The 24766-nt window shown below is 45.6% G+C and overlaps 2 protein-coding genes across 3 annotated transcripts in view; both read left to right on the forward strand.

The window, feature by feature from the left end:
* Nucleotides 1-4780, forward strand: part of bend4 (BEN domain containing 4) — a gene marked incomplete at both ends in the record, with an annotated part of 12358 nt that extends 7578 nt beyond the window's left edge. Inside the window, 3 exons of the mRNA XM_080840419.1 lie at nucleotides 1808-1899; nucleotides 3644-3884; nucleotides 4500-4780. Of these exons, the coding sequence (XP_080696545.1) occupies nucleotides 1808-1899; nucleotides 3644-3884; nucleotides 4500-4780 (614 nt within the window). The remainder of the gene's footprint in view (nucleotides 1-1807; nucleotides 1900-3643; nucleotides 3885-4499) is intronic.
* A 1705-nt stretch (nucleotides 4781-6485) lies between these two features.
* On the forward strand, nucleotides 6486-24052 carry rab11fip5b (RAB11 family interacting protein 5b (class I)). Of its 2 annotated transcripts, none has more exons than XM_080841022.1 (7): nucleotides 6486-6524; nucleotides 10499-11013; nucleotides 13120-13750; nucleotides 15166-17880; nucleotides 19746-19890; nucleotides 21751-21990; nucleotides 22663-24052. In XM_080841022.1, the coding sequence occupies exons 2-7, from the start codon at nucleotides 10596-10598 to the stop codon at nucleotides 22687-22689; spliced, it is 4176 nt and encodes a 1391-aa protein (XP_080697148.1). In that variant the 5' UTR covers nucleotides 6486-6524; nucleotides 10499-10595; the 3' UTR covers nucleotides 22690-24052. The 2 variants fall into 2 exon arrangements, with proteins under 2 accessions (XP_080697148.1, XP_080697147.1); XM_080841021.1 differs by having other exon boundaries at nucleotides 6488-8357.
* Nucleotides 24053-24766: the final 714 nt, after the last annotated feature.

A 24766-nucleotide genomic window follows, 5' to 3' on the forward strand; every position in this document is an offset into this window, starting at 1 on the left:
GGTAGATACCCCTTTAGATAGCCACACATCAGGGTAGATACCCCTTTAAATAGCCACACATCAGGTAGATACCCCTTTAAATAGCCACACATCAGGGTAGATACCCCTTTACATAGCCACACGTCAGGGTAGCAAAGGGGCAGTAATGGAGAGTGTGCCAGGTAGATACCACTTTAGATAGCCACACGTCAGGGTAGCACAGGGGCAGTACCACAGCTGCTAAAGGTTTGTCCATGTTATTTACATATTAATCATTAATCATTAATCATGTTGATTACATGTCATTTCAGTCTGATGATAGATTATATTTCACAGATGAGTTCACACGATTGATAGCATCATAGGCTAGGGTTATTGATTATTGATTAGATATTGATAGCTATGCGCTGTGAAGGTGTGAGGTGTCTTTGATCAGTCTATCTCTCAGGTTCCCACTCTAGAGAACACGTGAAATGAGCACCATGCTTGTTGTCACAAACCAGCGAGGGAATTTGGACCAGCGCCTCCGACTGGAATCCCTGCTCGTGAAATGATTCACCTGGCAGTTAGAGCCGAGTGTATCTGCCAAGCTATTGTGTGTGTGTGTGTGTGTGTGTGTGTGTGTGTGTGTGTGTGTGTGTGTGTGTGTGTGTCTGTGTGTGTGTGTGTGTGTGTGTGTGTGTCTGTGTGTGTGTGTGTGTGTGTGTGTGTGTGTGTGTGTGTGTGTCTGTGTGTGTGTGTGTGTGTGTGTGTGTGTGTGTGTGTGTGTGTGTGTGTGTGTGTGTGTCTGTGTGTATGTGTGTGTGCCTGCCTGCCAGTTAGAACCGAGTATATCTGCCAAGCTATTGTGTGTGTGTGTGTGTGTGATTGTGTGTGTGTGTGTGTGTGTGTGTGTCTGTGTGTGTGTGTGTGTGTGTGTGTGTGTGTGTGTGTGTGTGTGTGTGTGTGTCTGTGTGTGTGTGTCTGTGTGTGTGTGTGTGTGTGTCTGTGTGTGTGTGTGTGTGTGTGTGTGTGTGTGTGTGTGTGTGTGTGTGTGTGTGTGTGTGTGTGTGTGTGTGTGTGCCTGCCTGCCAGTTAGAACCGAGTATATCTGCCAGGCTATTTTTCACTCGCCCCCTGTTTGGAGTGAGTCTGGATGATGGAGTACCTACCTTTGTTCCTCTGTAGGGAGGACACCACACAGAGCCATACTAATGAATCTCCCAGGGACATTTAACCTGTCGGCCGTAGTGAATGCAGGATATTATTGAAGTTTAGGTTGATCTACTGTATATGGTGTATGGAGTAACAAAGGAAGTTGTGGACACTGTGCAGGATCCTCCCTCCAACATTAATATTGGACTAAATCGCTTCATCTGCGTTGAAATTATGGTCCCTTCCCCATCTTTGGAATGTGCCAAAAATTCAGTGGATCTGACACCCTGACTAGAAAAATGTAAACAGAGCAATTTAACAATTATAGGGTTAGTTTGAAGCATTCAGAGCATTTGGACACTATTTATGTGTTCCCCTGAAGTCCAGAACAGTACAGGAATGTAACTGCTGTAAGTGCAGGTTAAGTACTAGTCGGAGTCGGGTTAGGTGCTCTCTGAAGAGTTGGGTCTTCAAGAGCTTCTTAAAGGTAGAGAGGGTCGCCCCTGCTCTGGTAGTGCCAGGCATTTTGTTCCACTAAGATCGATGTAATGACACAAGATCTGACTGAATCTGATATAAATAATAAGAAAAGCAATTGTGAGGCCTGATGTTTTAGTGGCTGGACTGCTCCGTAATCTGTTAAACAAATTCACGATGGAGGGAATTTGACCTTTCAAACGGGTTTCCTTTGCAGCCCCCTGTCAGAGTGTGCTGGACTTCTTTAAAGCTGTGCTGCAGCATCACAACCAGTTCCTCCAGCCCCCCATCGATGAACAGATGACAGAGGTGAGGACACAGGTGATGGACATCTCTGAGCAAGTCACATGGTCCCTGAGTAGGTCACACGGTCCCTTTGAAGGTCACATTGACTCTGAGCAGGTCACATTATCTATGAGAAGGTCACATGATCTCTGAGCAAGTCACATGGTCACTTTGGTTTCTACATATATAGAATATAAACTCCTCAAAAAATGTTTGGAAACGTTATTTCGGTCGATTATTCCTCCCCTTTAATAATACCAATTGGTATTGTATTTTACATCGTTGGAAAGCCTGATTAGTCACCTTTACAACGAGATACAACTTGTAAGGATCGTGCATTCGTGGAATGAGCAACACAGCTAAATGTGTGGGTAGCGGCCTAAAAAAATGTGCCAAAATCCCCTGCAATATTCTTCTGTTGGTAATCCAAAATCCCCTGCAATATTCTTCTGTTGATATTCAATCTTGTTTTGTGTTGCTTGGTGGATTGGATGATTGCATTCTCCCAGTGTAATAAGAAAAAAACAACACATATTGGCCAATTTTACACTTTATTCATTTTACACTGACAGGGACCTCAGTAGCGTTAAGCTAACCTTTCCATAACCCAGAGCTATCCAGTGTTATTGGACAGGGGACACTGGGGAGTCTCATATATTCTGGGGAAACAACTTGCAGTGTGTGGGGCACTGAGATTCAGCATATACATACTCTCTCTGCAATTTGACAAATAGTACCTTGTGTGAAAATCTTTCAATGGGTAGAAAGCACCCACTACATGTTATCACTGAGAGTACCATAATCTTGTTTGTAGTAAAGCACATCTTCTTGATTGAACATACAGTAAATAATAAAAGGCAGTAGCAAACAAACAAATCCATTCATATTCGTAGAAAACCATTAGCAAGTATTACTGGGACATACGTAGAGTACCTTAACCCTTTTATGTTTTGACCTGGACCATGATACAGACACCCGCTGTTGTAAACTTCAAGTCAAGTCATGAACCAAAACTGAAGCTCTTGTCACAACTGAAGCTCTTGAATCTGAAGGTAACACACAGGAACTAAACTGCAATTCAAGCTACACATGCAAATAGGGAGATGAAAAAGCTTTGAGACTTGTATTGCATAACTACAGCCAAGCACCAAGTTTCATAAAGGCTCAGTTACAGACCCATGATCGCTAGAGTTTCAAACCATCTGGTTTCAAGGTCGAATAAGTTATGGGGATTCCCATGGCCATCCCCATGACAGATGCTGTTATTACGCTTCTACAATAAGCTACTGTCCGAAAACCATACGGTTAAACACACGTTATGCTTTTTGGTACAGTTGTTATGCATGTTTTGGTGGTAACTCATTTTTATAATATCCTCAAAGGCATTTTGATGGCATAGAGACAGGAGAAGGGTGGATAAACACACCTGTGGTTCCCACTAACCGCCTGAGCTGTTCTCTGTGTAGTGTGGTCTGAAACCCAGCGCACATGGAAGAGCAGCTTTGACAGCATGACTGTGCCAAATCTATCACCAGAAAAACACGAGTTAGCAAGCTAGCTAGATTTGATCAGGGCCAACTGTGTTTTTGTTGATGTTTGCAAGGCAAGTTTTTTGCAAATGAAGGAGGTCGACATTTCGTTATATGCAACAAATGCATGTTGTATTAGTGACAGTGTTGTTAAACCTCCAGGGCAGCAAGCAGCTGTTGGGGAACTACCCGCTCTTCATCACCATGTTGTATTAGTGACAGTGTTATTAAACCTCCAGGGTAGCAAACAGCTGCTGGGGAACTACCCGCTCTTCATCACCAACAAGCAGTGGGACGAGGCTGTCAACTCTTCCAAAAAAGATGGCCGACGCCTGCTCCGCTATCTAATCCGCTATGTCTTCACCACGGACGAGCTCAAGTACTCCTGCGGGCTGGGCAAGAGGAAGCGCTCCGTCCAGTCGGGTGAGATCGGCCCGGAGAGACGACCTCTGAACCCAGTCAAGGTCACCTGTCTCAGAGGTAGGCCCAGCAACCTGATGCTGCCGATGGTCACGTAGAGTTGGGGAGATGGTGTTACACTTGGCTAGATGCTGGTAAATAATAGCTTGGTTGTACAGATCACACCATGTCTTAATTACTAGTGACAAAAGGGAGCGACAACGGTCACTTTCAGTAAGGACATGGTGTCAAGGACCACTTTGTAGTCTTACAACGGTCACTTTCAGTAAGGACATGGTGTCATGGACCTCTTTCAGTAAGGACATGGTGTCATGGACCACTTAGTCTTACCTTAGCTACAGTAAATGCGTGCAGGTAAAGTTCATGGTGATACCCTATTCAAATACATATGCCAACAGTTAAGAAAGGTATCTTGCATTCCATTACTATCTTTAGCAGTTGACATGCCCAAGGGTAGAAACTCTCCAGCCCAGTTGAAACCCTTGTAAATATTCCCTGTCTTCCCAGAGTTCAAATATTCCCTGTCTTCCCAGAGTTCAAATATTCCCTGTCTTCCCAGAGTTCAAATATTCCCTGTCTTCCCAGAGTTCATCCGAATATTCCCTGTCTTCCCAGAGTTCATCCGAATATTCCCTGTCTTCCCAGAGTTCATCCAAATATTCCCTGTCTTCCCAGAGTTCATCCGAATGCACTGTGCTTCCAACCCTGACTGGTGGATGCCCTCGGAGGAGCAGATCAACAAAGTGTTCAGTGACGCGGTGGGTCACGCGCGTCAGGGCCGGGCGGTGGGCACTTTCCTGGCCAACGGTGGTTGTGGTGGAGGAGGAGGAGGTGGAGGGGGTGGTGGCAGTGGCAGTAGCAGCAGCAGTAGCAGCCTCTACATGGAGGGCTTTGACGGCCAGCTGTCCCAAGATGAGCTCTTCCTGAAGCCCCCACAGAATGGGCTAGGTGACTAAGCCATTTAGTTTGACTGACCTCAAAACTTTCTTCAAAAGACAAACCCACGCAGTCTAGACACAAGGCCTAGCCACGCTTTGTGACGTGTTGAACTGACAATAGTATTATTGAAAAAGAGGCGCCAAATATAGCGCTTTGTGCCAAGAAGAGACTTCTTCCAACCTGTGAACATTCCAGTCCCTGGACCTTCCAGTCCTAAACACCCTGAAACCTCTCCAGTCCATTTTTAATGTGTGTGTGTTTTTGCTCGTTTCCATCCCGGGACCTAGCCTTGCACAGCTCTGATGTTACATGGCTGGTTCGCCTCACAATTGCACCCAGATTAGTAGGATTACTTAAAATCCTTTTTTTGTATTTGAGGTTTTATTATCGATACTATAGTATTACTGCAATAGCCGTTTGCATTCCTACTTATGAAATGCCTTTGTAATGTAAAGTTTTTTATTACTCAGGATATATGTTGATATTTTTGCCTCATTGCTATATCTGCCATGCCATAAACTGTGGTTCTGAATGTACTGGAATATACTGTTCAAGTAAGTTATTTAAAAAAAGGGGAAATAATCCATGCATTAGTGCAAAATAATCGTTAACAGATTGTTATGGTGCTATGTCAAATCTGATGTTTAATTTACTTAAATAACTTTAAATGATATAATGCATTTGCTATTCTGCCATAGCAGAGAAAAAAGTGCCATGTTGTATCGGAACTTATTGAATACATGCACACAACACCTAGCCTGTATGGAGAAGAGTTACTGTACCTATATTACCTTCATGGGGTTCTATTGACCTGGAGTTACTGTACCTATATTACCTTCATGGGGTTCTATTGACCTGGTTTGTGACATCTGTGTGACATTTTCATGTCTCTTAAAGACTAAAATAGCACTTTTCATAACATTTACATGATGACAGTCCCTTGGGATTGGAAAGGCATCACTGCTTGAACTGAGTTTTTACATTTGCACTGTATGTACAAATGTGCACTAAGGGTCGGACCTTTGTCGATGAAGATCTCTGTTATGAAGCACTGCCATGCGAATAGAAGGCCTGTGTGACAACTTTACCCTTTGCTAATAACAGACATCTTTCCAACAGCATGTTATGTCTGCTTATCCTTATCATCTTGTTCTACTGAACCCAACAAAATGGTTTTAGTAAAAAGCCTCAAGCACTAAGGCTTATGTCATTGTGCTGTACCATGTTGTGACTGTGAACTTGTAGCCACCATTGCTCTCTACCAATTAATCTTTTACTCTCTGAGTTTCCCTGTCAACACTGAAATTGACAGACTAACAGAATTCTAATGTCATGTACTTGTGATATCTTTTTTCAGTAGCCTCTTTGTCAGTTGAAATAGTTTACTGACGGGAAAAAAAAAAACTAAACAGGTGTCCCTTATGCAGAGGGATTTAACTGGGACCGTGCTGTATCTTCTTAAAAAGAGATATTAAAAGTGACTTCAGTCTGGAACATGTGTCATACAGCTGTGTTGTTTAGGGAGTCGCCTTTGCAGGAGTAGCTACCATGCCTCTGTTTGACCCACCAGATGGCAGTCCTTCTCAACCCAGAGAGAGAGAGAGAGAGAGAGAGAGAACTAGCGAGAGAGAGAGAGAGGGAGATGTCATGTGCTTTCTTTACTTATGTCATACAAAACCGTCCGAGTGCAGTGTGCTACCATATAAATAGCTTTTGGTACGTGTTCCACTGGCCTCTTCCTTGATAGACAACAAACTAAGTGTTAGTAAATTCTGTACCTCAAGCAGTCACATTTGTGGGTGATGTATATCGGCTTTGAATATGTTTGAGTTAATGTTTTAGATAATAATGGAATTCAGCAATAAATTACTAAGAAATATGCTACTGTAGGCTGAAAGAACAAAATACGCTCTCCACGCCTGTCAAAGTTTTGCCAAAGTGGTCAATGAAATCGCATGTCTGATGATCGAATTTGGCTTTACCGTTTAGCAGGCGCTATCTGTGTAAAAGCTATATTTGAGTAAAATCTGTAATTTACTCAGGAGCACTGTCTAATTACTGCCTGCCTGGATTGAGCCTAGGCTAACTTATATTTGCGCTGTTTATCCTGCGGTGTTGAGCAGGATAAAACCACGGTATGTGTTAATGATCCTGTCCCAAAAGCATTTACATGATTTACAATACAGTCCTATTTTGGCCATCTGTAATTCCGGGTTCGGCAATTAGGGAATTGCCTAGCTCTCGCCGTTGTAGCTCTGTCAAGCCAGAGGATAGCCTTCCATTGGCCTAGCTGTGAAGTTGGTTTCATATCTGTGTAACCCGCAGAGCACGACCCTCAGATAAAAGCAAGCTGTCAGTTGCAATCGGTTACGTAATCTGCTTTACCATTCTGGGAGAGCTTCGTGATTTCCACTGAAAATAATGATGTGCATAAGTGGACGGACTGAGAGTTCATAGCGCCGTTAGTTTGCAGCAGAGCGCCCCGCCCTGGTTTTGGAGACAAACACAACTTTTCCCTCGGCCAGCGGCTGTCACCGCATAGGACCGCATTACTAAATGGTGCGTCTGTGAAGAAGCATGTTAGTTAACCTCGATCTACGCTTCTTTTTACATCTTCGTAAGTGATGGCAACCTATTCATCATATAGCCTGGATAGTGCATACAAGAAACGAAAATGTTATGCATGTGACGCTGCGTAAGTGTAGCCTTCTCCTCAGTTCGGCAGATATCTTGCACCGCGGGCCACGATTGTTACAGTGGGCGGGCCGTCATCATCACAATGAGTTATCAAAATCTCTGAAGATGGTGATGGACTGACGAGGCAAGAACAGTTTGGAGGACTGAAGTTACAATTCGCGTAAGGAAGTTGTTTTGTTGACTAGTGATATTGAGGATTGCTTCAAAGACAAATGAATGCTTGCTCAGCGTAGCATTTTAATATCCAATGACGGATATTCCTCCGGATTGTATCGTATGCATTTGGGGATTATGCAGAGATTTTGAGCTTTCCTGCACTAGCAAATACAGCGAGCTGGACCGGACAAACACAAGGGCGAGTGCACGGACGCCCGAAGAGTAGTAACCGAATGCGCAATTGTCAAGACCGTTAGACAATTCCTGGAAAAAAAAACAGCAGAGCGAGAGGAAGGTTCCTCTCCGTTGTGCTCTCCCACCACTGCAGGCATCCAGTGTATGTCATAGCAAACATTTCAGGATGCCTCTGATAAGCCTGGACGACGACGATCAGAGATGGGTTCCCACGCATGTAAATGTGACCGTCCTTCGGGCAAGGGGACTGAGAACGAAGGGCAAACACGGCAGCCGCTATGTTTACACCATCATGCAGCTGGGAAAAGAGAAATACACCACTGGTCTGGTGGAGAAGGGAACGGAACCGGAGTGGAATGAAGAATGCACTTTCGAACTAATGCCTGGGTTGTTGGAGCTGGCAGGAATGAGTGCCTATCCACCGGGAAGCAGCAACCTGGTCCTCACGGTGATGCATCGAGTGCTAATTGGACTTGACGTGTTTCTTGGGCAAACTATTGTCCCCCTGGACGAAGTCTTTCAAGATGGAATGTGCCCTAGAAATGAGTAAGTTTTCCCTTAAATTATAATTGGTAGTGGGCCTCAGGAAAGAGTTGAGGGCCTCTTCCCCATAGACATGTGTAGGCTCTTCCCCATCATACATTGTTTTGATTGTTCATAGAAAATGAACCTGAAACTAATTCGTAACGTGGAGTTTGAGTATAGAGGCCTACAAACGACTGCTGTTGAGACGGTTGTTTTAGCACTACAGAGCATAGGGCTAATCATTCTAATAAGTCGGAACGAAATTTAAAGAACCATAAACGCTATGGATGGCAGTAGATGATCCCAAGATGACAAAATGACATCTAGATGTCTGATGTCTACTTGACAAACGTGTATGCTACCTACCTATGCCATACAACAGAAGGTAAAATATCAGGTGATATCAGCATGGTATGGAGCAGCAATTCAGATAGCGCCCACCACATTCCTTAGATGGCGCAGCACATCCGGCTGAGATGCCACTCTCGGCAGTGCAGCATTTGTTTGGGCAGCGTGCTGCTGTGCCAGGCACTGTCAGGACTCTTAAAGCAGACACTCAATAACGCTACAATGCGATTACACTATAGAACAGTGGTTCTTAACCTTATTGGAGGTACTGAACCCTGCAAACTTCATCAGTGCATTCGCCGAACCCTTCGTAATTTGAAAAATAAAATATGATTTCTTCAAAACGTAGGTATGTATAAAAATGGCCCGACATTGCTAGCGAACCGGGCTATACTGTGTGTGTCTTGACCCCTGCCGAACCCCTGAGAGTGACTCAAGGAACCCCTGGGGTTCGATCGAACCCAGGTTAAGAACCACTGCTCTAGAAGATTCCTTTCCTTAATTTATAGTCCTCCACATTTGTGAAAATCTTCACATTGCTTACATAATTGAGGCGGACGCGCCGTTTCTGTGGTGTTTGGTGGGTGAGGTTTTAACCAAGTCATCTATTTTCCTCTTCAGTGTACATTTCAGGCATTTAGAGTGCAGTGCACTAAAACGAAGCAGATGGGTCCATTTAGGAAACTAATAAAGGCTACCCAACTAAATAGGATTCAAATGAGTCTTGTGGTATCAACATCTTCAAAACAAACTGATAGGGCTAAAATAGCTTGTACTGATTTCCAAAGGAAAAAACAAACATTTAATCTGGAGTATAGGATTTTTGGGGGGAATGTTATATACCCAGGCCTGCAGACTATGCCTAGTTACCATTTAGCTTACCGAGTTTTAAATAATAATTATTAACACCATCATATCTAATCCTCAGGCAGGACACACACTCTTGACCTTGTTTTAAACATTGTACAATACATTGATTGCATAGACTGCATTTTGAACCACTGAAACCCACCCAAACAGCGATCTGAGGCAGAGGAATAGGGTGCTTGTGACAGTCTGACACGTGGAGGAACTTGTGGGGGTAAAATGTCCAGCCTGCACACGCAGTATCAAGTCACCAATCCAGAGTGTTGGGGGGGGGAGAGACAACACTAAACATCTGGCTTCAATTGTGAGGTCCGCCTCTCTCTCCACTGCACGAGACACACACTCACACAGACACACACACACTCACACACACACTGCACGAGACACGCGTGCTGAAGAAGAAGGCGTTTGCTTTGGCTCCGGTATGTGTGTCTGGCCAGCATAGAAGGTGCTCTGCACAGAAAAGCCAAACACAGGGAGTAGTTTCAGGCTTGAAGACAAAAGAACATGCATGTATGGCAATAGGATCCTACGCACATACTGATTTAGTGTTTTCTCTGAAGAAGAAATATGTTGTTTTATTGTTCTGATTGTGCGGCTGCACTGGAAGCAAGCTTTAATTCGTCTGACCATTTTGATATTTCCAACATGCACTTCTTTCCTTCATCTTTGAAAAGCATAAACATGAACTCTAATTGTTGAGGTATTAAAAAAATCAATAAAACAATGTGATTTGGTGAACTTTTAAGAGCAACTCCAGAGTACTTCACTGTGTTACTTAATGATACGTCTCATAACATTATCTCTGTCCTATGACTAGATGGCTCAGAGTACTTCACAGTGTTCCTTAATGCTACGTCTCATAACCTTATCTCTGTCCTATGACTAGATGGCTACAGTGTTCCTTAATGATACGTCTCATAACCATATCTCTGTCCTATGACTAGATGGCTGAAGCTTCACTCAAAGGCAGGCCGGCCTGAGAAAGAGAGAGGGGACTTAAACGTGACGGTCCAGTTCACCCGCAACAACCTGACAGCCAGCATGTTTGACCTGTCAGTCAAAGACAAGCCCCGCTCCGCCTTCGGCAAGCTCAAGGACCGTGTCACAGGCCGGAAGAGGGAGGTGGAGTCCTCCTCGGCCATCGTCCCCGGCCGCTTTGCCGCCCTCTCGGGGTCCGCGGGCCAGCCCTTCGGCGAGGGGGCGCAGGGGGAGGAGGAGCAGACGGAGGAGCCCGTGGCCGAGGAGAGGGAACGCCGAGGCAGCAAGGTCAAGGACTTCTTCGGGAAGCTGCGGAAGTCCTCGGACACGAGGTCGTGCTCATCCCTGGCCTCGGACAGCAGCATGGCGTCCTCGGCAGGAGAGCCCTTCTGCCCCCCCGTGGAGCTCTCCAGCACCCCCATCTACAGCAGCAGGGTGGTGGCCGACAGCTTCCGCGGGGAGACGGAGGCAGGAGGAAAAGGTTGGAGTTGATTTTTTTATTGACTCTCCTGAGAACGGGTGGAGGGGGGGGGTAGTGTTATTGATAATGTTTACTGAAAAATCATTTAATGATGAACTTCACTTTCTAGGTTTGAGAAAAGAGTCAAAGTAAAAAAGGTTGCACATATAACGCAGCACAATGATGCATTTTGAAAATAAGTCACACGATAGGTAAATATCTGTGACTTCACGTTAAAAGCATTTAGTGTGAGAAAGCTGCCTCCTCGGCTTATGTCACTGTCTCACTCTCTTACTCACCTGTCTCACCACTCTCTTACTCACCTGTCTCACTCTCTTACTCAACTGTCTCACCACTCTCTTACTCACCTGTCTCACTCTCTTACTCACCTGTCTCACCACTCTCTTACTCACCTGTCTCACCACTCTCTTACTCACCTGTCTCACCACTCTCTTACTCACCTGTCTCACTCTCTTACTCACCTGTCTCACCACTCTCTTACTCACCTGTCTCACTCTCTTACTCACCTGTCTCACCACTCTCTTACTCACCTGTCTCACTCTCTCACTCACCTGTCTCACCATTCTCTTACTCACCTGTCTCACTCTCTTACTCACCTGTCTCACCACTCTCTTACTCACCTGTGTCACCACTCTCTTACTCAACTGTCTCACCACTCTCTTACTCACCTGTCTCACCACTTTCTTACTCACCTGTCTCACTCTCTTACTCACCTGTCTCACCACTCTCTTACTAACCTGTCTCACTCTCTTACTCACCTGTCTCACCACTCTCTTACTCACCTGTCTCACTCTCTTACTCACCTGTCTCACTCTCTTACTCACCTGTCTCACTCTCTTACTCACCTGTCTCACCACTCTCTTACTCAACTGTCTCACCACTCTCTTACTCAACTGTCTCACCACTCTCTTACTCACCTGTCTCACCACTCTCTTACTCACCTGTCTGTCTCACTCTCTTACTCACCTGTCTCACTCTCTTACTCACCTGTCTCACCACTCTCTTACTCACCTGTCTCACTCTCTTACTCACCTGTCTCACCACTCTCTTACTCACCTGTCTCACTCTCTTACTCACCTGTCTCACTCTCTTACTCACCTGTCTCACCACTCTCTTACTCACCTGTCTCACCACTCTCTTACTCACCTGTCTCACTCTCTTACTCACCTGTCTCACCACTCTCTTACTCACCTGTCTCACTCTCTTACTCACCTGTCTCACCACTCTCTTACTCACCTGTCTCACCACTCTCTTACTCAACTGTCTCACTCTCTTACTCAACTGTCTCACCACTCTCTTACTCACCTGTCTCACCACTCTCTTACTCACCTGTCTGTCTCACTCTCTTACTCACCTGTCTCACTCTCTTACTCACCTGTCTCACCACTCTCTTACTCACCTGTCTCACCACTCTCTTACTCACCTGTCTCACTCTCTTACTCACCTGTCTCACCACTCTCTTACTCACCTGTCTCACTCTCTTACTCACCTGTCTCACTCTCTTACTCACCTGTCTCACCACTCTCTTACTCACCTGTCTCACCACTCTCTTACTCACCTGTCTCACCACTCTCTTACTCACCTGTCTCACTCTCTTACTCACCTGTCTCACCACTCTCTTACTCACCTGTCTCACTCTCTTACTCACCTGTCTCACCACTCTCTTACTCACCTGTCTCACCACTCTCTTACTCAACTGTCTCACTCTCTTACTCAACTGTCTCACCACTCTCTTACTCACCTGTCTCACCACTCTCTTACTCACCTGTCTCACTCTCTTACTCACCTGTCTCACCACTCTCTTACTCACCTGTCTCACCACTCTCTTACTCAACTGTCTCACCACTCTCTTACTCACCTGTCTCACTCTCTTACTCACCTGTCTCACTCTCTTACTAACCTGTCTCACTCTCTTACTCACCTGTCTCACCACTCTCTTACTCACCTGTCTCACCACTCTCTTACTCAACTGTCTCACCACTCTCTTACTCACCTGTCTCACCACTCTCTTACTCACCTGTCTCACCACTCTCTTACTCACCTGTCTCACTCTCTTACTCAACTGTCTCACCACTCTCTTACTCAACTGTCTCACTCTCCAAACAGCTTTCACACCACAGGACGCTAAGATGATGACACACAAGCGCGCCTACAGCGACGAGGCCAGCAAGATCACCACCACCTCCTCCTCCTCCGGCCCCCGGCCCTGCCCCGCCGTGGAGACCCTGAAGGGCCAGAGCATGGTGCTGTCCAAGTCCTCGCTGTGCATCAACGGCAGCCACGTGTACTCCCCTGAGACCGCCGGCCCAGCAGCACCCAAGGCTAACCCGAGCACGCTGCCTGCTCGACGGGCACTGCTGGAGAAGTGCTCCCCGCTCTCTCGCTCCCTCCAGAACCTCACGCGGCGCAGCGACGACCCTCAGAAGGCCGCCCTTGCCGGAGGGGACGGTCGGCGCTGGTCGTTTGACAAAACCAAGAAAGAGGACGGCGGCGCTGATCAGGCAGCTGCCGCCGCCGCCTCAGCCCAGGGCACAGCTTCTGCGGACGAAGGCTCCGTGCAGGTCGCCACAGCCCCGGCGGAAACGGCAGATAAGGGGAAGAGGCTGAGGAGGACTCTGTTCTCGAGTGCAAGGAGCGACTCGCTGCCGGCAAAGGCAGAACACGGCCCCGCCAGCGCTCCTCACGAGGGTCGACTCAAGGGCTGGTTTGGCTCCGGCGACTCCCAGAACAAACCCAGGTGAGTGAGGCCTGCTCAGCAGTGTAGTACTGTATGGGTTTGGGTTAGGGTTAGTGTAGTACTGTATGGAGCTCAGCAGTGTGTTACTGTATGGAGCTCAGCAGTGTAGTACTGTATGGAGCTCAGCAGTGTAGTACTGTATGGAGCTCAGCAGTGTAGTACTGTATGGAGCTCAGCAGTGTAGTACTGTATGGAGCTCAGCAGTGTAGTACTGTATGGAGCTCAGCAGTGTAGTACTGTATGGAGCTCAGCAGTGTAGTACTGTATGGAGCTCAGCAGTGTAGTACTGTATGGAGCTCAGCAGTGTAGTACTGTATGGGTTAGGGTTAGTGTATTACTGTATGGCTGCTCAGCTCAGCAGTGTGTTACTGTATTACTTTGGGAGGTTCATTAAAAAAAGAGCAGGGACTACAATTTCTGTCTTGATCTTTGCTACAGTTCTTTCTGTAGACCTCTTTAACCCCAACCTCACGTGCAGACCAAAGCAAGCCAATCTACCCAAAGCCGCTGAAACACTGAGAGACCAGCTTTGTTTTGTTACGCAAGCATCACGAGAAAAATTAGCATGCTCTTTAAATGGGACAGAACAAGTAATTAAGGCTTGACCCTTCTGTCCCTTTGTGATTGGTTTGTTATGGTGTACAGTCCTATTTCGGGGACACACGACAGGGAAAGTAACTGACTCAACAGAACAGTTAGTAGTTTCACTGGTATTGTGTCTGCCATTTTGTGGTTCCAATGAATGTAACTCTTAGTATTTGACCATTCCTTTTCAGCAAGTATTTATCTCAATTCCTTGGTGGAAAACCTTAGAAAAAAGTATATTAATAATGTATTACATTGTTACTGTTAGGTTGAATTTGTTGTATTTAGAAGAGAAATACGCAGCATCTTGTATGTGGTATAATTAGATTCAACTTTATTGTCATTGCACAGAGTACAAGTACCGAGGCAACGAAATTCAGTTATGGTGTGAAACATATGAAATATTTCGACTAATTTCATAGTGAAAGACAAATGCTAAAGGTAAAGTTGTGTCTAAAGACTAAAGAATGAGTTCTGACGACATAGTTAATGAATTAGACAGAACCTTATTAAATAGGTGAGCTGTACTGTAGGAACAATGTGTGAGCTTATGGAAGGGAACAGTGATGTCAAGGACTGTCGCTTCATTGATTTTAATGGCAACATCAAGTGTTTTATTCATGCATCCCAATATCCCTGAATTATTTTGATTTGACTTAAGTTTTGCCAGCTTTCTCACACATACACTGTCTGATGACCTGGAGTAAAAACAGAGTAAATCAGTTTGGCACGATCAGGTGGCCCTCCTCCCCCCTGTGACTCACTCCTATTTTTCTGGCTGGATGATTGGCCTTAGCTGGCATAGCTCTAACTGTGCCTTCCCTCCACAGCCTGGAAGTCTCTCCTAAGGTAGAGAACAGCCCAGACACCCCCTTACCCCTCCATCACCGCCTCCACAACCAGCCACAGCACCCTGCTCCCAGCCAGCCACAACACCCCGCTCCCAGCCACCCCGCCCCACAGCACCCCGCTCCCAACCATCCCGCGCACGTTCCCCCCTCCCCTGCCAATGGCTGTCACGCTAACCCATTCACCCCATCTCCGCCTCCCACCTCCATTCCCATATCCCCCTCCAACCCCTTCCTCACGCGCCTGCAGAGCAACCCATTTTTCGAGGAGCTCTTAGCCGAAGAGGCTCTGAATTCTCCCCCGGCTGCCGGCTACCCCGGCTCGCCTCTCTCCCCGTACCCAGCCTACCTCGCCAACCCAAGCCTCCCCAGCCCTGCCCATCGCGGTGGCATGCGGAAGGAGAGGGCGGGCATTAAGAGGGAGCGCCCCAGAAGCGTGGCTAGGCAGAGGTCCCTCCCGGTGATGTTGCCTGGAAGCTCAGGGTCACCAGTGAGCAGCCTTCCCAACTCGTCCACCAACCGCTCGCTCTCAGAGAACATTACGGAATGGGACGAATCATTTGAGGCCTTCGCCGCAAGCAGGCTGAAATCGCCAAACGACACGCCTTCAAACGACACGCCTTCTGCACCAAACGACACGCCTTCTGCACCAAACTCAACAACAACCCCGGACAATTACCACGTCGTTCACCCTGTCCCAGACTTTAGTGGTGGTGGTCGTCGAAAAGGATTCCCGCAGCCAACAGAAGTTCCTCCCCTGCCCCCTCGCAGGCCTGCTGGAGCTCCCTCCAAGGACAGAAGCTCACAGAGTTGGCTGGGAAGCGCCGAAGAGCTCGCTGTGCAGAGGGAGGCCTGTTTCTTGACCCAAACAGAGCTGGCCTCTCGTCAGCATGTGAGAGAGCGAAAACACCGGAGAAACACCAAGAGTTGGACCCTCGGTGAAGAGCTCCCTGCAGAAAGTACACTCTGGGATTTGCATAGCGATCCCGAACACCATTACGTGAATATGTGTTTCACGTCAGCGATATCAGAGGTTGCAGAGTCCAGTGACGTAAACAACAGAACACAAATGAGCGGAGGGGATGGCTGGAAGACGGGTTCATCAGAGAGAGACAGTCCTGATGCGCAAGAAAGACGCAATATGGAAAGAAAGAATAACGCGCTTAATTCTTCTCATTTCGACATGAACAAAGACGTAGTCCTGAACATGGCCCTGGGCTTTGCAACAGAAAATATATTAGACAGGAGCTGCCTTTCTGATGATAACACTGTAACCTCTCCAGTCCTCGTCAACATTGTCAAAAATGATAGTGAAAAACCACACAAGGACCTTACTCGTACCGACTTGGAGCCTTTAGACAAGAGTCTTTGTGAACTTAGCCTGAGGCCGGACTGTCAATCCGACCAATCAGACAAGACCAAGGTGACCAATGGGATGAGTCCTTTTGTGGTCACCACCCCAGAGTCAGTTAAAAACATAGACAGTTGTGACTTCGCGTTTGTAGACTCTGACAGTTCCCCGTCTGACATGACTATTAACACTTTTGAGATTTACGACCAGAATGCTAACAAGATGTTGACGGCTTTTCAGATGGTCTCTACCGTCGACTCCTCAGGAAAGACCACGTCCACGCTGCAGACTACAGCAGTGAAGTCCGACCTCAAGACATCCGAGTCGGAGATGCTCTCCAGCACCAGTCCTTCTTTGTCAGAGTCTGAAACAAAGCAAGAGTCTGAACCCAGTCTCCTCAAAGCTGACTCGTTGTATAATGAGCGAGGGGATTGCTCACCTCATTATAAATCCCCTAGTGGTGAGAAAGGAGGTTGCCAAGCCCATGGGAGTACTTCATTTAAAGAGGAAATTAGACTCGACGCCGGAGACGAGAGACACACATCTTTTAACTGTGAGCCACCAAATCACCCTTTAAATCCTGGAAATGTCATCGGTGCCGAGATAAGAGTAACAGAGTTGACATCCTCCACAAAGAATCGTATTAACAGCTGTACTACACTGGGTTTGACACATAGGGACAATGATTCATTCACAGATGCTCTCTGCAACAAAGATGGCTGTGTGTCTAGTGATCTCTCTCTTCGAGCACTGCCACTGACACAGGCTTGTCAAAGACCAGGTCAGTCCTCAGACCAACGAAGCACACTATGTGACCAGTCAGTGGTAGATAACACCGTGTCTGATGCCGACCCTACAGGTGGAATGGGTGATACCCTTGCTGGAGGCAGCCATGCTGATGAAGGACCACAGCCTGGAGAGGCAGAGAATAGTGAGGGTAGTCCTGCTCTCCAGTCAGACCAGGAGATGAGTTTCGCTGACCTGCATGCCAGGGTGGCCCCGGGGTCCTCCACCTCCGCCAAGCCCCCAGCGTCCCTCCTGCATGAGTCGCCTTCTTCTTCTGAGTCCTTTCCCACACAAGTCACTGACACTAGCGCCACCAAACCTGACCCCAGCTCACCCCACAACCCCAACACGTCCCCTCAAAATGCCATACCCAAAGCGGGAGGCACCCACAATCTGGTCTCCTCCTCCTCCTCCTGCTCCTCCTCCACCTCCACCTTCACATCAGCTGCCATTCCTTCCTGTTCCTCCTGCCCTGTCCAATCCATGGTTGACGCACGCCACACTGTCACACCTGGGGAGACACAGCCAGCTAGCGGGTTCCTGCCCCATCAGGAGAGCAGGTGAGACCACACAGTTTCTCAGAGTGTATTCACTCTTCATCGCTAAAAAAAAAGAAAATAACAGAAAAGAAACACACCCACTTCAATGACTGCGATACCTCTTTTTTTGAGGGGGGTGTGATTTGATTCAAATTTGTGTGGCAGAAAATGGAACCTTCTGGTTGAAGGTTGACCAAATTGTGGCCCACTTTCCATCCAACTCTCACAGAAGATGTGTGTTTGTTCTGTTTGAGCTCACACACACACACACACACACACTCTCTCACACACACACACAGACCCACACACACAGACCCACACACACACACACACACACACACACACACACACACACACACACACACTCTCTCACACACACACACAGACCCACACACACACACACACACACACACACACACACACACTCTCTCACACACACACACAGACCCACACACACACACACAAACACACACACACACACACACACACACACACACACACACACACACACACATATCAGGCATCTTCTGTTTGACATGTTTTGGTTCTGCCTGTGTCGTGTCCATCCCTGCCTGAGTTTCTTACGGAGCATGGCCTTTACTCATTCTTTTGCAGATTTTTTGTTCCTCCGGTTATCATGTTATTTTGGTTTCACTTTAAGGTACTCTCATGTCCAGTTTGGCAGGCCTACCACATACTTTACTTTATTGTCAGGAAAGGTATGAGAGGTGTTTCAAAAAAGCAAGGCTGGTTGTATATCTCTATTTATAAGAGGTACGCACACAACAAGGTGTGAACATTCTGATGTATCACGATCTGACATATCTCTGCCCCAAAGTCCCTTGAAATTCACACTTGGATGCCCATGACAAGTGGAGTAGTGTTTCAGTGTGTCTCTGTCTCTTGCCAGTTGTCAAAAAAGAAATTCCTTCAAGAGATTTGTGACTAACCCATGGTTGTCAAACCGTGAAAAGGAATCATTTGCGAGTATCCTGGGTGTGTCTGATTCCCAGACTTCCCAGCAATGTTTCTGTTTTCTCACTGTTCCTAAACCGTTTGAGTTGAAAATCCACAATCTTCCCAATCTTTCCAACCTTTCCATTAAAGACACTGAGGGATGTCTGGACATTGGACCCATCAGTGAATTAGGCATAGATATGGGACACATACATATGTACGGGTCAGGGGAGGGTAAAACCAGTAAAAAACTCTTTGAACACGCCTCATACATCCTTCGATCAGGACAGGAGGAACTGGAGTCTAAGAGGGAATTGTTCCCTGGTCTCAGTAGTTTTGCTTCAGTCATTTCACAAGTATTAATCAAGTACCAAATCCATTCAGTATGGGCTTAAGTGAGTATTACAGTGCAAGTCATGAACCATTTCACTTACTACCAGACATCATGAGTGTGGAAGGGCCCAATCACCATGGACTCTTAAGGGCTAAAACACAATCTCAATGGCTAAGCGATCTTAATCATAGGTCCAGAGTAGTGATACTTAATAGTAGAAACAGTCAAGTGATGCGGAAGTCCAGTCTTTCAGTGTTCGCTTAATTACTCTTCAATATGTGTGTTTACACCGCCTGGCTTTGGTAACAGAAAACTAACCTGCTTATGGCTCAGGAAACAGGAATCATACAGTTGCATACATACTTTGCATACAGTGCAAAGAATCTTGATCCAGCTCAATACCTCTCCCAATACAACATTTTGGAGAAATAATGTAATATATCTCCCCTTAACCATGTAAACGAATGAAATAACAACAATGATAACTTCACTCAATAGGAAGTGAACTAACTGTTAGAGCCGGGAGCAGAGTGCATGAAGGTGTCTAACTGCTGTGCCCTATGCTGTTTCATGACCATCCATCCATGCTCTCCAGTCCACACCTGGTCAAGCCCCTCAACACCACAGCTCCGCCCGGGGAGAGGAAGTCAGAGGGACGCTCCGTGCTGGAGAAGCTCAAGTCCTCCATCCACCCGGGCCGCACCCCCCAACCCAGTGCAGCGGAGGTCGCCGAGAGAGAGGTAGAGGGGTACCACTCCTTTATTAGAGGTAGAGGGGTACCACTCCTTTATGAGAGAGGTAGAGGGGTACCACTCCTTTATTAGAGAGGTAGAGGGGTACCACTCCTTTATTAGAGGTAGAGGGGTACCACTCCTTTAGTAGAGAGGTAGAGGGGTACCACTCCTTTATTAGAGAGGTAGAGGGGTACCACTCCTTTATGAGAGAGGTAGAGGGGTACCACTCCTTTATTAGAGAGGTAGAGGGGTACCACTCCTTTATGAGAGAGGTAGAGGGGTACCACTCCTTTATTAGAGAGGTAGAGGGGTACCACTCCTTTATGAGAGAGGTAGAGGGGTACCACTCCTTTATTAGAGAGGTAGAGGGGTACCACTCCTTTATTAGAGAGGTAGAGGGGTACCACTCCTTTATTAGAGAGGTAGAGGGGTACCACTCCTTTATGAGAGAGGTAGAGGGGTACCACTCCTTTATGAGAGAGGTAGAGGGGTACCACTCCTTTATGAGAGAGGTAGAGGGGTACCACTCCTTTATGAGAGAGGTAGAGGGGTACCACTCCTTTATTAGAGAGGTAGAGGGGTACCACTCCTTTATTAGAGAGGTAGAGGGGTACCACTCCTTTATGAGAGAGGTAGAGGGGTACCACTCCTTTATTAGAGAGGTAGAGGGGTACCACTCCTTTATGAGAGAGGTAGAGGGGTACCACTCCTTTATTAGAGAGGTAGAGGGGTACCACTCCTTTATTAGAGAGGTAGAGGGGTACCACTCCTTTATGAGAGAGGTAGAGGGGTACCACTCCTTTATGAGAGAGGTAGAGGGGTACCACTCCTTTATTAGAGAGGTAGAGGGGTACCACTCCTTTATGAGAGAGGTAGAGGGGTACCACTCCTTTATGAGAGAGGTAGAGGGGTACCACTCCTTTATGAGAGAGGTAGAGGGGTACCACTCCTTTATTAGAGAGGTAGAGGGGTACCACTCCTTTATTAGAGAGGTAGAGGGGTACCACTCCTTTATGAGAGAGGTAGAGGGGTACCACTCCTTTATGAGAGAGGTAGAGGGGTACCACTCCTTTATTAGAGAGGTAGAGGGGTACCACTCCTTTATTAGAGAGGTAGAGGGGTACCACTCCTTTATGAGAGAGGTAGAGGGGTACCACTCCTTTATAATTCAGACGCTCAACAGAGCAGGCAGCAGTTAAAAGAGATGTCTGGACTTTAAAACAGCCTTTGTTTGAAATATGAAGATATTTGACCCCCTGAAGGTGATTAATTGATAGAAAATGTCTATCTGTGGTTTGAAGATAAAAAACAGTAATACTTGTCAGATAAATATTAAAGCAGGATCCATCTGAAGATTCTTGAATTTAAGAATTGAAGTTGAGATGAATATTAAAAATAAGTTATAGATCATAGATGTATCAAATAAAAATAAGTAGATAGATACAATAATACAAAAAAAGTATACACTTTAAAGATGGGAAACATAGAGATACAGTATTAGGGTAGGATGCGTGTGTGTGTGTGGCCACCTACATACAAGAACCAGAGAATGGGAGACAGAAAGAGAAATCGAATGTGTGTGAGTGTGTGTATTTGAATGTGTGTGTGTGTGTGTGTGTGTGTGTGTGTGTGTGTGTATTTGTATATGTGTGTGTGAGTGTGAGTATTTGTATGTGTGTGAGTGTGTGTACTTGAATGTGTGTGAGTGTGTGTGTGTGTATTTGTATATGTGTGAAAGAAAGACAGATAGGGGGTGCGTATGTAAGCGAGTGTCTGGGCATGTTCAGCGTGGCCACGTCACTGTGTCATCTGCCTGTGTCTCTCTGTCCTGTCCTGTCCTGTCCTGTCCTGTCCTGTCCTGTCCAGGCCCGGCTGACGGAGGCCCGGGCCCAGTACCAGAACATGACCAACATGGAGCTGATCTCACTGCTGCTGCAGCAGGAGGTGGAGGTGGAGAGGCAGCGGGAGGAGGCGCAGCTTCAGGCTGCCCTGCTGGAGAAGCGGGACACGGAGGTCAAGAAGATGAAGGTGCAGGTGCGCGACCTGGAGGACTACATCGACAAGCTGCTCGTGCGCATCATGGAGCAGACGCCCACACTGCTGCAGGTACGCTCCAGATACACCTGAGGAAGGTGCCCCACTGTGTGTGGGGGTGTGTGTGTGTGTGTGTGTGTGCGTGTGTGTGTGTGTGTGTGTGTGTGTGTGGAGGTGTAAGTGTGTGTGTGTGTGTGGGGGGGTGTGTGTGTGTGGGGGGGTGTATGTGTGTGTTCAAGTCTAACCCCATCTAGATCAGTACTGCCGTCTCCAGATGAGTCGGCAAAGCTACACTTGATTAGTTTGCATGCATCTGTGCAGATTTCATAGAACTACAGTAAATAAACAGACCATATACAGTATACAGATAGGGTAAAGATCAAAAGCCATTGCCAAGTAGTGCTTCTTTCAGGGGGTGGTAAGTCAGCACACACCTGATTGGCAAGTGAAGCTGCTTTTGTATGACTGATCCTTATTTAAGTACCAAGGTATGGAAATTGATGAATACTTTAAATACAAATTGTGTTCTCAACCCATAGGATATGTTATTAAAATGACTGTATTTAACATGTTCAGAATTTGCCACCAATTGCAAAACTAGCACTGCCTTAATACAAATAATTATGTTGATTGTTGTACTTAACATTACAAGAAACATTGAAAGGGTACTACAATTTGTATCTGGAAAAAATGTAAAAGGTTTTAAATGTCTAACACAAGCTCTGTATTTTTCTTGCCTTTTAGAAAACCACAGTAAAGCCAAACTCTTAGAAAACGTCAATGGCACCAGAATAAACCCCCTCTGAAACACTAATCTGATGTACTAGCCCTCTCCAGATCACATTAGGGGTAATAAACATGCCCTGTTGTCGGCCTGACAACATAAACAGCCTGAACAACAACAACAGGTGACCCTTTCTTACAAATTTAGTCTGAATCAAATTCTGCTGGAGTAGCTTCAAAATGGAACTTCCCATTGTATTCTGTGTTAAAAGACTCAGGTTGGAAATGATGGTGTACTTGGAACTGAAAAAGAAAAAGACTTTGCCGGTGTGTTTCATTACTGGTTTGTATTATAGTTAGTCTACAGCTTTGAACTCATGGAATATAGTCTTTAAGTGTACCAAAATGTTAGTAGTCTGTGCAGCTAGGAGCATTCCTTCACAGAGGAGCATTTAATGAACATCATGAGTATCTACAGCTTTGGCAATCAATTGTCTTCCCATGAAAACCCAGAAATACCCAGTACACACCCATTGCTTTAAAACATGTGCAAAAAAAATAGGGGAATGTCTTGAACACCATATATGCATATACTGTAAACCATATATTGCAACATACTTGGCTGTATTTGTTGTTCTCACAGCTTTGGTTGTAGCTTCAGAGGTAACACTTTCTATGCATTGCCTATAGTTACACTTGGAAATACTATGGATTCTGTAATATATGCATAATTAAAAAAACAAAGATAAATGCACTTAGCTTCACATGCAATAAGAGAAGACGCTGCTAGTGGTGATGTATGTTAATGTACAGCATCTGTATCTTTCAGTATATGCCCCAATGTAATACAGCTACATGTGTCATAGTGTTACATACATGTAATACTCATGCCTTCATAATGGCATCAATAATGTAATTTTGGTTGGATAAGATTTGATGACGGATTAACTTTAGTGGTGGTTTCTCAGCTTGGGGTGGATGCTAATGATGCTGTAACAACCACTACTTTCTAGTTACACATTTCAGGTAAGGGAATGTAATACAAAACGTAAATACTGATCATTGTACTTGTCAGGGGGATCTTCTTTTCCCAGTTTAAATGTTCAAAATGTTTGAACAAGCACGAATGTTTGAGCAGTTTATGGTGTTGAAGGAAGTTGTACTAATGTTACGTTTTCACAGCACTTAAAATATCTGTCCAACATCTATAATGTGATGGCAACTTCAATGCCCATCAGTAGCCTGTTTGTCTTATTCAAAATAAGAGCAAACTTTACACAGCACTGTGATCTCCCTGTCAACTTGCTACTTGAGCAGATTACTCATTTTGTTACATGGCTTTGTAGATTAAGGAAGTAATTCATTTGTGTATTTTTTTATTGTTACTTTATTTATTTGTTTATGCTGTGTTACAAAGGAAATGTAAAAATAAAGGCATATTGTTTGAGTTTCTGGGACTTGACTTTGTCTGTTAAATGATTACAAATGGAGCTATTGTTTCTCATTTGTCATGATGTGTTTTAAAGTTGTCCACAAGATGGCAGTATACACCATACATGTCTAATGCTCAGAAACTAGTCTGTTGCTGCAAATTGTATCCTGGAGGACACTATTTTCACCTGTTTACTTCTGTTTAGTTGTAAGGGTGTAGACAGACTGTGGACATTGTGCTCAAAATACGATTCCCATAGATTCGGTGAGAGAATTGTTCCAGAAATGCTGACCTCATCCTCATAGTTTTTGAGTAGGCCTATATAAATAAATTGTCAGACCAATGTAATACTGTTGCAATTGCATATTGAGGCTTTTTGTGTACATCAACTATTTCATCTACACTGAAAAATAAATATGCTACCTGAGAGGTAGGTTTTTATAAAGTTTAGAAAGACCTGAAATGTAACATTAGCCTACAGTTACCATTATGAGACACTAACTGAATTACAATCTGTAAATTTGGTTTAAAGGTATATTTAAAATATTGCCAGCCATGCTAAACAATATGCCATACAAAGCAACTCTTTATTTGTGTTGACAGCTGAAACACATTACATACTTTATTTTCCAGAGTTGAAACAGGTATTCGGTGAATGACTAGCTGACTTAAAATAAAAGGTTTGCGGAGAAT

This window comes from Sprattus sprattus (genome assembly GCF_963457725.1).
Source record: "Sprattus sprattus genome assembly, chromosome: 6".
NCBI lineage: Eukaryota > Metazoa > Chordata > Actinopteri > Clupeiformes > Clupeidae > Sprattus > Sprattus sprattus.

What these genes read in the sequence shown, in the direction of transcription:
- rab11fip5b (XM_080841021.1), top strand. Translation starts at nt 7,978, where the DNA reads ATGCCTCTGATAAGCCTGGACGACGACGATCAGAGATGGGTTCCCACG. An exon ending in GGAATGTGCCCTAGAAATGA is followed by an intron (nt 8,358 to 10,498) that starts GTAAGTTTTCCC and finishes TCCTATGACTAG; the next exon opens with ATGGCTGAAGCTTCACTCAA. An exon ending in GACTCCCAGAACAAACCCAG is followed by an intron (nt 13,751 to 15,165) that starts GTGAGTGAGGCC and finishes TTCCCTCCACAG; the next exon opens with CCTGGAAGTCTCTCCTAAGG.